Source organism: Globicephala melas, chromosome 4 (genome assembly GCF_963455315.2).
Source record: "Globicephala melas chromosome 4, mGloMel1.2, whole genome shotgun sequence".
In the NCBI taxonomy this organism is placed as follows: Eukaryota; Metazoa; Chordata; class Mammalia; order Artiodactyla; family Delphinidae; genus Globicephala; species Globicephala melas.
In genome coordinates, this window is record NC_083317.1 from 408,080 (window position 1) to 424,981 (window position 16,902).

The following is a 16,902-nucleotide window of genomic DNA, read 5'->3' on the forward strand; positions in this document are numbered from 1 at the left end:
CCTATCCTCCTCCCCTGAGTTATCTCAGGCAGCTCAGGACACACCACAACCCATGTGCCCACTCAGGGGTCCCTGCCTTGCCCGTCTCCCTCGTGGCGGTTCTTCTTACCGGCTGGCTGGGCTCCCGTCACCTCTACAGGTCACCCTGTCTTTTCGCTGCTGCCGTCCCCCTCCCTCCTTGGCACACGTGCCTTGGCCCATTCCCACCTCTCCCAGGGCAGGGCTGCAGCCTGGTAGCAGTGAGTGCTTGGGAAAGTGGTTAGAACAGAAGGCCTGGCCTGCAGCAAGGCCGTGCTGGGGCCTCGGTGGGGTAGGTCTGCGGCCCTCAAGCCCGGGAACCCCGGCAGGTGTGGAGCAGAGCCCTGACAGGGCCGTCTCCTCCAGATCTCGAAAACCATCAACATGCTTGCGTGCTGGCACAGGGAAGGGCCGGCCTCCTCTGCCTTCCAGGAGCACTTGTCCAGGATTCCGGATTACCTCTGGTGAGTGTGGCGGCGAGGGCGTGGCCCTCGGGAAGGGCGTGGCTGAGAGCCTGAAGGCCAGCGTGTCCCATGCAGGGAACGCTGTGTTTGAGGGAGGCCTATTCCCCTGGTGGGCCCTCCACACAGCTGGGTGGGGCGGGTGGGAGCTGTCCTCACGTGTCCCCTGCTGCGTGGGCACATTGCTTTTGGGACACGGGCTCTGGGCCCCTGACTTCCGGCTCTGCCCTTGCTCCTGACATGGACTCTTCTCGCAGGCTGGGCCTCGACGGCATGAAAGTGCAGGTAAGGGCTGTAGGGCCACAGCTGCTTGCTTCCTTGCAACCGTTCCTGCCTTTCGGGTTTGTTAAGATCCCAAGTCACTCCTCCCGATGTGTTCTGTCAGCGTGTGGTAAGTGGCTGCAGGTCCCCCTTGTCCCGCATCTGAGGGGCACCGCCGGGCACCTCCTGGGTGTGTGCTGTCTGGCAGGGATGCTAACAGGCCCTGGGGGGTGGTGGGAGAGCTGAGGGCCTGCAGCCACACCACGGGAGCAGTCTGTACACCAGAGTCATTCAGAGCTGCAGCTCGGGGGGGACGAGGGCCACGGTGGTTCTCAGACGCCAGCCCAGCTGCTGCTGGACAGCTGATGATCTCACAGCTCGCATGCTGGTTCTGGTTAGCGGGGTCAGGACAGCAGCAGGATGCGGTCAGAGTAGAACCCGTGCCCTCTGCTGCCCCGTGAGCTGAGCATCCCAGAGGTACCACCTTCAGAGTCCTGAGACACACTCCTGTGGCCCCTCTCCACGTACACCGCACCTCTGTTTTGTACCGTTTGCTGATTTCCAGTGTCTGGGTGTTGTAGATGCTGTTCCCCCAGCTTACGTCCTGTGCGTGTCCCTGGGGGTGGGGCTCCTGGGTCACCGGGCAGCCTGGGCTGACCTGGTCCTGTCCCGGCTGCAGGGACCCTGGGGTCAGCGAGCCGGGAGCTTTTGTCTCCTGTCACTCAGTGTGCAAATGTGGCACCTCCAGCAATGTCCTTGGGTCACACTGACCTCTGGGCCCTTTGGGACGAGTGCACGTGGGCCCAGCCCCACCCAGCGCAGACCACCCTCCCAGGTGCCCTTGCCAGGTGCACTTGAGCCCCACTTCCAGGTCCCTGGCCCCCACGCTGCCAGTCTTGTGTGAAAATATTCCTGAAACACGTGAAGTAGAGGAGGGTGACGAGCCCTCATGTGGCTCCCCACCCGCTTTGACACCTCCAGCCCTGGAGCTTACGAGGGCTTCTGGTCCTGACAAAACTGCCGTGCCGTCCGCACTGAGTTCACGGCAGCCCCCGGTGGGGTTTTGCTGTGTGTTCGTTGGTATCAGGATCCAGTCCGGGAGGCTGATCCTTGCTGTTGCCTTTGTCCTACAGTCTCCTGGTGCCCTTCTCTCCTGGGTCATTTGTCCCTAGCATGTCTACCTTCTGCCTGCTCTGCACCCCAGATTTTCTGCAAACTGGCGGTTCGGCCCTGAGGCTTGATCGGTTCAGGTCTTTTTGGCCAGGCGCTGTGTGTGTTCTTCCCACACGTTGTCCTGCCAGGCTGCAGTGTCTCGTGTCCCTTAGTGCCACCGATTTGTCTGGGCTCCGGCCAGTGGGCAAGCAGTGGAGGCCATGGCGGTGATCTTCCAAATCCTGGAAGTGCTCTGAGGAGCTCTGTCCTGGCTGGTGGCCTGGCTGCCTGACCAAGTCTCCTTGCAGGGCCAGCCCCTCTCAGGGCCTCGTGGGCTTTAGGGGTACAGAGCCCAGAGCCTGGGGTGAGGAGTCGGCTGGACTCCTACCTCTCTGCAGGAGCTGGTGGATGCCCCTGCACCTTCCTTGGCCCTCTAGGCACCCATCAGATCTGGGAAGTTGGGGTGGGGGTGGGAGGTGGCTGCTGTAGGGCTGTCCTCTTTGCACAGGGTACCAATGGCTCGCAGATCTGGGACACCGCGTTCGCCATCCAGGCTCTGCTGGAGGTATGTGGCTCTGTCCCTCATTCTCCAGCCTCCACCTGCTCTTCCTGTATGTCCACCCCTGGATCCAGCCGGACACGGCACCTGCCGGCCCTGACCCTTCGCTTACCTGGGCTCCGAGACAGTGGTCTTGCTGGCAGCTCTGGGTGTGGGGCTGGCTTGAAGTCTTCGGGGGCAAGGGGCCCTGTGAGGGCTGTTCCCGAGGTGGCGAGGTGGTGGGGTCTTCTGTAGGGGGAGCAGGCTCCAGGCTCTCCTCAGTGCTCAGATTGCTCACTACGGATGCTTCTGAGCACGTACTAGAGAGAAACAGGAGCGTGTCTTTATGCTGGTGGGAATGAGGTTGGCAGGATTTGTGGGGGGAGTCTGGGCCACGTGGGGGCCTGCCTTAGATGGGCAGGGGCCCTGTGGGCACAGGCTGGGGCTGGGGCCAGGGTGGTGTGGACCATCTCTTCTGCTGTCGCTCCACCATGTCTTTCTGACTTGGTGGCAGAAACCCGAGAGCCCTGAGACTTGGGTGAGTTTGCTCCTGGTTCCCAGTGGTGGCCGGGTATCGCCAGGGTCGTCCAGGGACCAGCCACGCGCGCAGGCATGTGCCGGCTAGTGGCTCACCCCCTCCTCTTTCCCAGGCGGGTGCACAACACAGGCCAGAGTTTTCGTCCTGCCTGCAGAAGGCTCATGAGTATCTCCGGGTCTCGCAGGTGAGACCAGGCCTGGTCCGTGCCTCGCACAGGCAGGGTGCCCCTCCAGCCCAGGCCGTGCCCTGATTGTGGGTGGGGGCAGTGGGCCACGTGGGTGCTACCTGGAGGGTTCCCACTGGCACTGGTGACCATGAGGGCGGCGGCACTGGGTCCCTGCGTGTCCTGCTGTGCTGGCCCCTCCCTGCCCGGCGTCTATGTACTATGGTGGTGACGTGTTCCCTCCTGCCCCTCGGATTCTCACCAGGTCCCAGACAACCTCCCCGACTACCAGAAGTACTACCGCCAGATGAGCAAGGTACCGCGGCCAACCCCACCCGCCTCAGTTAGCCGGGCTTTGCCCTCGAGGAGGGCTCTCTCCTCGGCTTCCTGTTCTGATAGATGCACAGTGCGGGGTTCCACTGATGTACCCAAGATATTCCTGACTGAAGAGTTGTGCATAAATGCAGTAGCTGAGCTCTGTGGGCTTCACCCCACCATGTCACGCACTGTGTGCACTTAGCAGCACCTGCAGACATTAAATAAGCTGTCAGAACATGAATGGCAGTGATGAGGGGAGGAGTGGGGAGGGCAGTTCTTGCAGCACGTGGGGGCATGGGCATGGCCATGGCTGCGTTCTCACAGCGGGTTGCTTGTGCCCATCCCACAGTAGAGCCTGAAGGCGGTGACGGGCAGAGGCTGCAGTCCTTGTGCTGGAAGTTGGAGGCCGTCCACGTGTGTGTGGCTTGGGGCTGTGGCTGTACCTCCGCTGTGGATGGGCCTTGGCTCTGTGCAGGCGTGCGAGGTGCCATGGCCTGGGGTGGCCAGGTGTGGGCTTGGCCTCCACCCTTACAGCCCCACACTTTCCAGGGCGGCTTCTCCTTCAGCACACTGGACTGTGGCTGGATTGTTGCCGACTGCACAGCTGAGGCCTTGAAGTCCCTCCTTCTCCTGCAGGAAAAGTGTCCCTTTGTCACCAAGCACGTCCCACGAGAGCGGCTCTTCGATGCTGTCGCTGTGGTGAGGCTGCTGGGTGTGGGGCTCTGGTCACACAGCTGAGGGCACTGTGCACGTGGAGTCTTGGCCACCGCACCACAGACCCTCTTAGCACACCCAAGTTTTTTCCAATTTTTACGGTGGAGATCACATAATTTGGTGGCGCACGTGTGCTTTATAAGTGGTAAGCATGCACGTGCCGGGGAGTGGTCCCGGGTGGTCACGGAGTACCCGGTTGATAAAAGTTGCAGCCCACTGTTCTGGGCGCCTGAGGGTCCTGGTTTAACATGAAAACCGGCTCCCTCTTTCCCATCCCTGCTCCTTGGTTCCTAGCCTTGGGGTGTTTCTAGAAACTGTGCCACAGCCTGTGGGCCCTTGCACGTGCTCAGCGCGTGGGTGAATTCTCAGGATGTTCCCTCTGGTTTTAGTTGCTGAGCATGAGAAACCCTGATGGAGGGTTTGCCACCTACGAGACCAAGCGTGGGGGACACCTTCTGGAGCTTCTGAACCCCTCGGAGATCTTCGGTGAGTGGTCGGCCAGTTACGTGGCCACAGACTCGGGGGCCCTGCATGCCTGAGGTTGGACCTCTCGCCAGAGCCTGGAGCTCTTTCCCCTGGCGGGGGGCAGTACCAACAATGTTCTGGCAGATGCGGGCGGATGCTCTAAGGAGCCCCCAGGCACCAGAGTGTTCCGTGCTTCTCGACTTGCCAGGGTGCGGTGACCCTGGTTGTGGATAGAAAAGCTGCAGTCTGCCTCTCGGAGGTGGGTGGGATTCACACCAGCTCTCTGGCCCAAGCCTGGGCCGGCTCCTGCTCTGTCTTCCGTGGAGGCCGGCCTGTCTCCTGAATGCTCCTCACGGAGCCCACAGCTCCTCACAGGGAGGTGACAGTGGGGACCCGCTTGCCTGTGTCCTCCTGCTGCGTCTGCGTGCGCCCCTGTCCCCTCCTTCCGGGTCTGCATTTGTCGGGCTCCTGTAACTGGCAGATGTGCTCCTGTGGAGGCCTTCTCAGGGTGGGCTGCAGCTCTGCTGTGTGCGCTTCCCTGTTACCCTCCCACTGGCCTGGCTGTCCTGCAGCACAGATGGGCCTCCAGGTCACCTGTGTAGGTGCCTCCCTCCCACCTGGTGGCCACGTCACCGGGCTGCTCGCTGGTGGTGCTTCCTCCGTGCCTTTGGAGGATGGTCAGGCTCGTGATGTGTTGTACAGGCTCTGCGTGTTACGGCGTTCTCCTGTGTCACGGTTTGGCCTGAATTGCCGAATTGGGCAGCTGAGGTAAAGTTCACATTTCTCAAGCCTTCCTTTTCTTTCCCAGGGGACATCATGATTGACTACACATATGTGGAGTGCACCTCGGCTGTGATGCAGGCGCTGAAGCGTTTCCACAAGCAGTTCCCAGACCACAGGGCCGGAGAGATCAGGTAAGGGCGGCCTTGGCACAGGGATGCTCAGTCACACAGCGTGGGTACCATTAGCTTGGGGCCAAGAAGTCAGACAACCTTGATGTCATTGAGGGCAAGCCATTTGCTCACTTGGGGTGCTCAGGCCGGGGGCTCAGATGCTCCTGAACCCTGCTGTAGGCCTGAAGTATATCAAATGTGTGTACTGGGGGTCAGAGTAGCACAGTTATAACACAAAAATGAGTTATTTCTTTGCGTCTTCTTAGTAACATTGAAAGAAGACACATAAAGGTGTACCTAGGAGATACTGTGGGTTCAATTCCAGCCACTGCAAATGTCACAGTAATGTGAGTCACGTGAATTTTTGGTTTCCCAGGGCATATGAAAATTACGTTTACACTATATTGTCATCTGTAAAGTGTTCAATAGCGTTATGTCTAAGAAAACGATGTACGTATCTTAATTAAAAATATTTTATTGCTAAAAAATATTAACCATTATCTGAGCCTTCAGCAAGTCAAATTCTTTTGGTAATAGTAACATCAAAGATTAACGATCACAGATCACCATAATAGATATAATAATAATAAAAAAGTTTGAAATATTGTGAGAATTACCAAAATGTGATAGAGACATGAAGTGAGCAAATGCTGTTGGAACAACGGCACTGATAGCCTTGCTCGATGCAGGGTTGCCAAAAACCTTCAGTTTGTAAAAAACACAGTGTCTGTGAAGTGCAGTAAAGCAAAGCACAATAAAATGAGGTATGCCTGTACCCCCAGCTCCACTTGTGCCCAAATAATGGGAGTTTTTAAATAAACCTTTCCTGTTGAAGTCTGGCACATGTTTAGAGAAGTACACAAACCATACATATAGCCCTTGGATTAATTATGAAGTGGACACACCCATGTGACCACGTCGGGCAAACACATTACCAGAAGCTCCCCGCCTGGTTCTCCTCTGCCCACTGTGATCCCAACGTGGAAGCCCACGTCTGTCTCTCCCCACTGTCGAATGCAGACGCCATGCTTTGTTTATGCCTGTGCTTGTTGTATATCCTTCAGGGCCTCTCAGTGGGTTATTATGAATCATCCTGCTGTGAACAATCTCAGACTTGTGTTTCGGGGCACAGAGGTTCCCAGTTCTTGAGGACGTGGATGTGGACTTGCTGTGTTATGGGGCTTCTGTGCAGTTCTTGTAGATTTTCCTTCATCCTTGTATGATTCTGTTGTTTCATGGCTCTTGGTAAACCTGGTATAGATTCAGCTTGGTCATCATGTGCTTTACTTTTTATATATTGTTGGATTCAATTTGATAAGTATTTTGTTTAGGATTTTGTCAAAGGTTCATAAATAGCTAAAAGTAAAGCCAATGAATCATTAGTAAAAATTTATCACGCACACACCACAAAGACAGTTTGCAAACCAAGAGTGCACAAACCCAAACATTGAATGAGGCTCGGGTATATATTGTTATAAAGAGCTTATATTGTGAGAAGGCAGTAACTGTTTATTCTTCACAGTGATTGGTTACAATATTAGAATTTTCAGTGATTACCTCGTATCAACCTTGGGAAGCAGTTTAAGTTTCTTTATGATTTCCAGAGGTGTAAACAAGAAATGACCCAGGTCAAGTTAGTCTTGCAAAATAAGCTAAATTAGCCTTTGTATGATTAAACTGGTTTTGTCTGCTCAGGGAATTTTCGAGGCTGGGCTCTGTTTGTTTTTGATTTTAACAGTTCCCCATTTTGGTCATTGTCTCAGCCGGCTGAGAGTATCACCAACCAGTGTCGTGTTATTCTCTCTCTCCACCGTTGTTGTAGTCAGGCTGAAGAGTCACATATTGGCTGTTTTCACTAGTTGAATTGACAGGTTGGAGGGCCATGTAGTCACCATCTTCATCATTCATGTGGTTATTGCAAATTTCATCCAGTTGTCTGATCCTGATGGATACCATTTGGTATGTGAGTGGCTGCTGGTAGGCATTTAAAACTGTTGCGAAATTAATGTGATGACTATAAAAAGAACAATAATCAAGACTGAAAAATTTCCCAGAGCCCAAATTTAATCAATTAAATAAATCAAATGGGTTATAATCAGATTCGGGTATTACCTTTCTAAGTCAGTCTACAAAAACTTTAAAAGTTGTTTACGGAGGCGCACATGCTGTGTCAGCAATCACATGTCCTCAGTGTTCCTCAGGACAGGATGCACCTTGGGTGTTTACTTCAGGAGGCAGCATCGTAGATGTCTTTCCACATAAATTAGGCCTCTATATGATCTGCGCAATCAGGTAATTCAATGAGAGGCATTTCTATGGAAGCAAAAGAAAAATAATGGTAAATAATTCAAGGAAATTATAAATTCAGTTTCTGAGTTTGGAGAGCAGCTAGTTGAGACGATTTCTAGATGCTGGGTTCTAAGCATCTTCAGATGCACTGAGGACAAGTGTGGCAATTAGACAGATTTTCCTGGTTTTCAGTGTGAATGTCTCTGGTGATCTTTCTGAGTGGCCACACAGCAACAGGCATGAGAATCGTCCTCACATGAGCTGTTGAAGTTTGTATCAAGTTGTCCAGCTTTTGCTTGCAGGGCTTCGGAAAAAGGGCAGTTTTAGTTTCATAGTGATTCAAAAATCAAGAGTGGAAGAAAATTGTAAGAGTTCTAGCCACATATTGGAGGAAGTCAGAAGAATTCAGGATTCAGTCCAGTTTACACTTAGAAAACAAATTAAAAGACAATTAATAGTACTAGAATCTGATGTACATAAAGGTGTATTATTGAAACATAATTTTTCTCTCTATAATCACCTCCAAAGATAGTTATCAAAGATAACTAGTCTAGTTTCAATAAACTTGGCCTGATTATTTATATAAGTGCAGCAGGAATAGCGACTGACTATATAGGCTCTTTAAAATCTGTTTCGTTGGAACTTTTCATGAGGAATCTCATATTGGATCTTTAAAGTCTCTTTAGGCTAAGAGGCCAAGCCAAGGACTTGTCCAGTTGTGTCCTGTTACAAGAACAGATTCTTACTTAACTTTTGCAAATATGTATTGTTATGAAAAATAAGAATATTTAATAGGAGTTTCAGAATTCTTGAGGGACCAGGTAGGGAGAAAAAGATAAATGTTTACTAAATTGCTGTAAGTTGCAGACAGCTTAAAAGAGGAGAAAAAGGGTCCTTTAATTTTGGAAAACAGAACGCTAATGAGTGAGCACTTATCAGAAGCCTACATTCTAGAGTACTTGTGAGGGTCTTTTCCATGAATCTCTTTGAAGATGAAGCACTTTTGCAGGAACATTTTTGCAAAAGCATCAGAGTAAAATAATAACTGTTTGTAAATGAAAAGAGCTGGAATTATATCAGGGCATACCAGATTTTTGGGAATTTCATATGATTACTGGAATATTTATTTTATTTATTTTTCAATAAATTTATTTATTTATTTATGGCTGTGTTAGGTCTTTGTTGCTGTGCACAGGCTTTCTCTAGTTGTGGTGAGCAGGGGCTACTCTTCATTGCAGTGTGTAGGCTTCTCATTGTGGTGGCTTCTCTTGTTGTGGAGCACGGGCTCTAGGCGCGTGGGCTTCAGTAGTTGTTGCACGTGGGCTCAGTAGTTGTGGCTCATGGGCTCTAGAGTGCAGGCTCAGTAGTTGTGGCACACGGGCTCAGTTACTTCACGGCATGTGGGATCTTCCCAGACCAGGGCTTGAACCCGTGTCCCCTGCATTGGCAGGCGGATTCTTAACCACTGTGCCACCAGGGAAGTCTTGGAATATTTATTAATAATTTCCACATAAATACATCCTAAAAAAAGTTCAGCATCACTTCTTATTTGAAAATGCTTCCCATGAAATTTAACACATACGAAAAGTTACATAGTTGTAAAAGAGCTTGTCTCTTTTAATAGAGAAGACTCAGTTTTCTTAAGTAATCAAAGACCCAATAAAGACAAATCATAGAATCTTAGTTTTCTAGACATATTACATTAAAGGTAAAGAAAAACATTTGTTTACCCTTTCTTATTAAGAGCAGACCAATAATCTAAGAAAACTATCCTTTTAACAGAGAAAAGCAAATTCTAATTTCGTACCAGTGTAATTTTTTTTGTTTTTTAATTTATATTTGGTTGCGTTGGGTCTTTCTTGCTGCGTGTGGGCTTTCTCTAGTTGGAACGAGCAGGAGCTACTCTTCGTTGCGGTGCACAGACTTCTCATTGTGGTGGCTTCTCTTGTTGCGGATCACAGGCTCTAAGCGTTGGGTTTCAGTAGTTGTGGCACACGGACTCAGTAGTTGTGGCTCACGGGCTCCAGAGCACAGGCTCAGTAGTTGTGGCACACGGGCTTAGTTGCTCTGCGGCATGTGGGATCTTCCCCGACCAGGGCTCGAACCCGTGTCCTCTGCATTGGCAGGCGGATTCTTAACGAGTGAGCCACCTGGGAAGTCCCAGAACCAGTGTAATTTTGATATTAAAATTCTTCCTTTTTTAAAAACTTGTATAAATCCATTCCAGTCTTAGTCAACGTGACTACACATAAAATTCCTTTCTCCAGATTCCTTTTCTATAAACCTACAGCTTTTTATATCCATTCAAGTTTTGTCCTTTTTCCTTTCTTATTCTGGAACAATCATTTTACTTACAACAAAATTACTTTCTTTTTTTCCTTTCAACAAAAATGTATCCTTATTCCTCATACCTTTTTTTTTTTTTTTAATATTTATTTGGTTGCACTGTGTCTTAGTTGCAGCTCACCGGGTCCTTAGTTGTGGCAGGCAAGATCCTTAGTTGTGGCATGCAAACTTCCAGTTGCAGCATGCATGTGGGATCTAGTTCCCTGACCAGGGATCGAACCCGGGCCCCCTGCATTGGGAGCGTGGAGTCTTAGCCACTGTGCCACCAGGGAAGTCCCCCTCATACCTTCTACTGAAAACACACATCCAACTTTTCATATATAGTCATTTTCTTTTATCTCTATTTTCTAGTAATTTTGTAAACAAACAAACTTTAGCTCTTATATGAATCAGTTTTGGCAAGGGAACTTCTATAGCAGTCTGTATTTTTTTTTTTAAAGCCTCTTTTTTAAAAAAATGCTGATTTTTCAACTTTATTAGTTCAGATGTTATTTTCTCAATTTCAAAGACTTACAAAGCTTACCTAGAGAAAAAATGATGCAAGGAAGTTGTTACAGAATAATTACACATTCACTCTTAGAGGATAGCATAATTGCCTGTGAACGACATTAAATGAAGATAAATTCTTTCTACATAATACAGTTAAAATAAAAGATATGCTTTCTGGAAATTACATTATGAGATTCTCTGGTGTCTACAGGTTCATCCCAACGTTGCTCTACTAGACTGGGAAACATAGAACAGGCAGGGGCTGCAGGATCCTCACATCACTGCTGAAGAGGGTTGCTCTGCGTTGAGTAGGCAGAATAAAGATTTGAAGGATGGAGAACAACCTCTAAAGTGATCGCTGAGCTATAACTGTATGGGAAAACGCCACCAGAATTCCCAGGCTTGCAAGTAGTTATAAGATTGCTCCCTGGCTGCAATCTGAAAAGGCGAGGCAACAAAGCCTGAGCCTATCAGAGAGGTTGCAGCCTGGCCTTAAGGAGCCATCGCTGTGTGTACAGGGCAGAAATGGTGTGGCTGTGGTTGGAATGGCCTGTCCAGCTGGCCGCGCGGTGCTTCTGTTGCTCAGTTTGCCGTCGTGTAAGAGTGGCCGTTTTCCAGCATGGGCCATTCCTTAGTGAGAGACGCAGTGTATGTCATGCCCATACCTTTGTGTATAAAACCGTACAACTAACTGAGACGGCAGTGTAATAAATGGACACGTATTTCTTATTTTCAGTATATGGCATGTGTGCATCCTATTTTGTACTTTATGAAACTATTGCTTACATACAGATAATGAATAAATCTATTAATAAATCTATAAGGTATAGCTAAAATTAAAGATGTATACTATCCCTTTATATAGGTATAAATAATATGTATACTTTCAATTTAAATAAATGTTAATCATAACTCACCAATGGTCTGCGACCACGGTTTGAAAAATAAGAAGTTGCAGGGGCTTCCCTGGTGGCGCAGTGGTTGGGAGTCCGCCTGCCGATGCAGGGGACGCGGGTTCGCGCCCTGGTCCGGGAGGATCCCACATGCTGCCATGGCCGCTGAGCCTGCGCGTCCGGAGCCTGTGCTCCGCAACGGGAGAGGCCCGCGTACCGCAAAAAAAAAAATAAATAAATAAATAAGAATTTGCAGTAAATCCTCACACAGAGGAGAAAGTTCTCTTTGATGGATGCTTAGATAAATGATTTTCAGGCTTTCCTTTTAAATGTACACTTAAGTTTATAAGTAAGTTTTGATGTATCGTTCAGTTAAAAGCATTTTCTATTTCTATTGTGAGTTTTCTGGCCCATGAGTTATTTAGGAGCATGTTGCTTTATTTCCAAAAAAATTGGAGGAGTATCCAGTCATGTTTTTGCTGGTTTCCCTCTGTCTGGCAGGCTGTGCAGCCACAAGGGGGCACAAGCGGGCACTGTGTCTAGTCTTCATTTTGTCACCCAGGCCAGGCTGGTCCCTTGGCTGTGTGCTGTGCTTGTGATCTGGGGTCCTTTCCTTTGGCAACCTTGTCCTCAGAGATGCCTCACAGGATTGACCTTCCTTCTTACTCATCTTTTTAAGAATTATTATAATAAAAGTAAAACAAGCTCTTTAAAGGAGACTTGGACGATACAGAAAAGCAGCAGAAAGAAAGCCAGCTGCCCTTCCTCACCCCTGAGAAGAGGGTGTTCTGACTGTTTGATCTCCACGGTGCACCTTTCACGTAACTGGCTCCGTTTACCCTGAGGTTCCTGAGAGCAGCTGATAACTTCCCTTGTCGTTTGGCATTCTCCTCCAGTATGGGTTGTGATGGTTATTTCTGAATTTTCATTGCTGTTTTACAGCTTTTCCCCATTTTAACCTGAGCCGGTATCCTCTTGTTAAATCTTTGTTCAGGACCATTATTCTTCCCTAGAGCCACGTGGGCTTGGAGTCAGCCTGTCTGGGTGGATGCGCCTGCCCCTGCCCCTTCTCTGCTTGAGATCCTCGTCTAGTCACTTCACCCCCCTGCCTAGGTTCCCCCTGCCACATGCGGCAATAGTACAGCCTCACGGAACTGGGAGGATTGAGATACCACACGAAAGCACTGGGAGATTGGCATGTGATAAGCACAGAATAACTATTGTTATTGTGTAAAAACTCCTGCTTTGGAAGGTAAATTATGATAGTTTTCTGGTGGATTTACTTCATTTGTATTTCTTTGGAGATTACTGAGCTAAAATATTCTTTCCAGACGTTTATAGGTCATTTCTGTTTCTTCTTTCACATATGAATTGCCATTCGTACCCTGTCCAACTTTGTTGCTGGGATGATTTTTCTTCTTGCCTTACATGTTTATTAAGCACAATAAGTAATTCTGTATCTTATGTTACAGGTACTTTCTCCCAATTACTTTATTATTTTTACCTCTAGAGAGTTTGAACATAAGTTTTTATTTTTTAAACAAATATATTAACTTGTTATATTAAGATTTTTAATTTAGGAGTGTTTTTAGGTATAGTTTGAGGGCATCAGTTACTCTAGTAATACGTATATGGGATATTCCATTTTACTAGATTGACTTGAAATTCTTCATTAACTTCAAAATTATAGGAAAGTTATAAAAGGAGTAAAAAGCACTCCTATTTACCTCTTCCAGCTATTGCTCAGTTGTTAATGTTAACTTTTATAATATAATAGCCAGTTAATTTACCAGCAAAAGTGAGTTTATTCAGAATAGCCAGAGGAATTGCCATTCGGGACATGCGAACTGTGACAGATCACAGGAAAATCCAGAGAATAAGAAAGGGAACTTGCTTTTATAGGGGCTGTGATAACCAAAGAGTCTGTTGGAGGGGTTGGGGATCCAGAGTATGGAGGCTTCCCATTGATGGGCTGCTGCTGTCTCTGATTGGCTGGGCTGTCGTGGGAAAGAGAGTTTTCTTCTTCCTGCGGGATAGTAAGCAGAGACACCTTCCTGCCCGAGATGTGGAGGGCCATTTTTTCCTGTTTGGGGTAATTGATGATGCCTGGTGGGCCTGAGCACTTCCCTTACAGGCCTGTCTTGACTCCAGCTTTAGGTGAAGCTTCTTTAATTAATTCCACTTTAACATTTTACTGTATTTCCTTCATCATACTCCCTCCCATATGTTTTTTCTTGAACCATTTGAAAGTAAATTGCAAATGTGATTACCTTAATCCCTAAATACTTTGGTGGTTTTTTTTGTTTTTTGTTTTTTTTTTTGCGGTACGTGGTCCTCTCAGTGTTGTGGCCTCTCCCGTTGCGGAGCACAGGCTCCGGACACGCAGGCTCAGCGGCCATGGCTCACGGGCCCAGCTGCTCCACGGCATGTGGGATCTTCCCGGACCGGGGCACGAACCCGTGTCCCCTGCATCGGTAGGTGGACTGTCAACCACTGCGCCACCAGGGAAGAACTTTAGTATTTTTAAAAAATAAATAAATTTATTTATTTATTTATGGCTGTGTTGGGTCTTTGTTGCTGTGCGCGCGCTTTCTCTAGTTGCGGTGAGCGGGGGCTACTCTTCATTGCAGTGTGCAGGCTTCTCATTGTTGTGGCTTCCTTTAGTATTTTTTTTAATGAGGTTATTCTCTTATGTAAATATGAGTCACAATATTAACATTGGTATAATACCATTATTTAATCTATGGAACTTATTTCAATTGTCCTAGTTGTACCAGTGGTGTGGTTTATGGAAACATTTTTCCTCAAGGTCTAATCCAGGGTCATTGTATTTAGTTGTCATATATTAGTTCTTTAACCTGGAACAGTTCTTTAGTCTTTCCTTGTGTTTGATGACTGACATTTTTGAAGAATATGGCAAGTTATTTTGTAGAATGTCCTCAATGTATGTTTTTCTGTGTTTGCCCATGACAAGATTCAGGTTATAAAATTAAGCATTTTTGTCGAGCAGGTAACAAAAGTGATGGGGCTTCTCAGTACACCATATTAGGAAGCATGTGTCAACACTGACCGTTGATTAAGGAGATGGCCACTTGTTTTCCCCACTGTAAAGTTAATATTTTTTTCTTTGTGGAAGAAAGTTTTTTTGTTTTAAATTTTTGAAATTTTATTTTATTTACTTTTTTATACAGCAGGTTCTTATTAGTCTTCAGTTTTATACACATCAGTGTATACATGTCAATCCCAATCACCCAATTCATCACACCACCATCCCCCCCCCTGCTGCTGCTTTCCCCCCTTGATGTCCATACTTCTGTTCTCTACATCTGTGTCTCAACTTCTGCCCTGCAAACCGGTTCATCTGTACCATTTTTCTAGGTTCCACATACATGCGTTAATATACGATATTTGTTTTTCTCCTTCTGACTTACTTCACTCTGTATGACAGTCTCTAGATCCATCCACGTCTCAAAAAATGACCCAATTTCGTTCCTTTTTATGGCTGAGTAATATTCCATTGTATATATGTACCACATCTTCTTTATCCATTCGTCTGTTGATGGGCATTTAGGTTGCTTCCATGACCTGGCTATTGTAAATAGTGCTGCAATGAACATTGGGGTGCATGTGTCTTTTTGAATTATGGTTTTCTCTGGGTATACGACCAGTAGTGGGATTGCTGGGTCATACGGTAATTCTTAGTTTTTTAAGGAACCTCCATACTGTTCTCCATAGTGGCTGTATCAGTTTACATTCCCACCAACAGTGCAAGAGGGTTCCCTTTTCTTCACACCCTCTCCAGCATTTGTTTTTTGTAGATTTTCTGATGATGCCCATTCTAACTGGTGTGAGGTGATACCTCATTGTAGTTTTGATTTGCATTTCTCTAATTAGTGATGTTGAGCAGCTTTTCATGTGCTTCTTGGCCATCTGTACATCTTCTTTAGAGAAATGTCTATTTAGGTCTTCTGCCCATTTTTGGAGTGAGTTGTTTGTTTCTTTAATATTGAGCTGCATGAGCTGTTTATATATTTTGGAGATTAATCCTTTGTCCGTTGATTCCTTTGCAAATATTTTCTCCCATTCTGAGGATTGTCTTTTCGTCTTGTTTATGGTTTCTTTTGCTGTGCAAAAGCTTTTAAGTTTCATTAGGTCCCATTTGTTTATTTTGTTTTTATGTCCATTACTCTAGGAGGTGGATCAAAAAAGATCTTGCTGTGATTTATGTCAAAGAATGTTCTTCCTGTGTTTTTCTCTAAGAGTTTTATAGTGTCTGGTCTTACATTTAGGTCTCTAATCCATTTTGAGTTTATTTTTGTGTATGATGTTAGGGAGTGTTCTAATTTCATTCTTTTACATGTAGCTGTCCAGTTTTCCCAGCACCACTTATTGAAGAGACTGTCTTTTCTCCATTGTATATCCTTTCCTCCTTGTGATAGATTAGTTAACCATAGGTGCATGGGTTTATCTCTGGGCTTTCTATCCTGTTCCATTGATCTATGTTTCTGTTTTTGTGCCAGTACCATATTGTCTTGATGACTGTAGCTTTGTAGTATAGTCTGAAGTCAGGGAGTCTGATTCCTCCCCCTCCAATTTTTCCCTCAAGACTGCTTTGGCTATTCAGGATCTTTTGTGTCTCCATACATATTTTAAGATTTTTTGTTCTAGTTCCATAAAAAATGCCATCGGTAATTTGTTAGGGATTGCATTGAATCTGTAGATTGCTTTGGGTAGTATAGTCATTTTCACAATATTGATTCTTCCAATCCAAGAACATGGTATACCTCTCCATCTGTTGGTATCATCTTTAATTTCTTTCATCAGTGTCTTACAGTTTTCTGCATACAGGTCTTTTGTCTCCCTAGGTAGGTTTATTCCTAGGTATTTTATTCTTTTTGTTGCAATGGTAAATGGGAATGTTTCCTTAATTTCTCTTTCAGATTTTTCATCATTAGTGTATAGGAATGCAAGAGATATCTGTGCATTAATTTTGTATCCTGCAACTTTACCAAATTCATTGATTAGCTCTAGTAGTTTTCTGGTGGCATTTTTAGGGTTCTTTTTTTTTTTTTTTTTTTTTTTTTGTGGTACGTGGGCCTCTCACTGTTGTGGCCTCTCCCATTGAGGAGCACAGGCTCCAGATGCGCAGGCTCAGCGGCCATGGCTCACGGGCCCAGCCACTCCGCAACATGTGGGATCTTCCCGGACCGGGGCACGAACCCGTGTCCCCTGCATCGGCAGGCGGACTCTCAACCACTGCGCCACCAGGGAAGCCCTAGGGTTCTTTATGTATAATATCATGTCATCTGCAAACAGTGACAGTTTTACTTCTTTTCCAATTTGTATTCCTTTTATTTCTTTTTC

At 47.0% G+C, this 16,902-nt stretch overlaps 1 protein-coding gene across 2 annotated transcripts in view; it reads left to right on the forward strand.

The window, feature by feature from the left end:
• The window catches only part of LSS (lanosterol synthase), a 42,453-nt gene that overhangs the window by 10,745 nt on the left and 14,806 nt on the right, over positions 1-16,902 (forward strand). For both annotated transcript variants that reach the window (XM_030835654.2, XM_060297672.1), the window contains exons 10-17: positions 385-482; positions 737-764; positions 2,401-2,457; positions 3,081-3,152; positions 3,397-3,447; positions 3,999-4,148; positions 4,553-4,649; positions 5,437-5,542. In XM_030835654.2, coding sequence (XP_030691514.1) covers positions 385-482; positions 737-764; positions 2,401-2,457; positions 3,081-3,152; positions 3,397-3,447; positions 3,999-4,148; positions 4,553-4,649; positions 5,437-5,542 — 659 coding nt within the window. The remainder of the gene's footprint in view (positions 1-384; positions 483-736; positions 765-2,400; positions 2,458-3,080; positions 3,153-3,396; positions 3,448-3,998; positions 4,149-4,552; positions 4,650-5,436; positions 5,543-16,902) is intronic.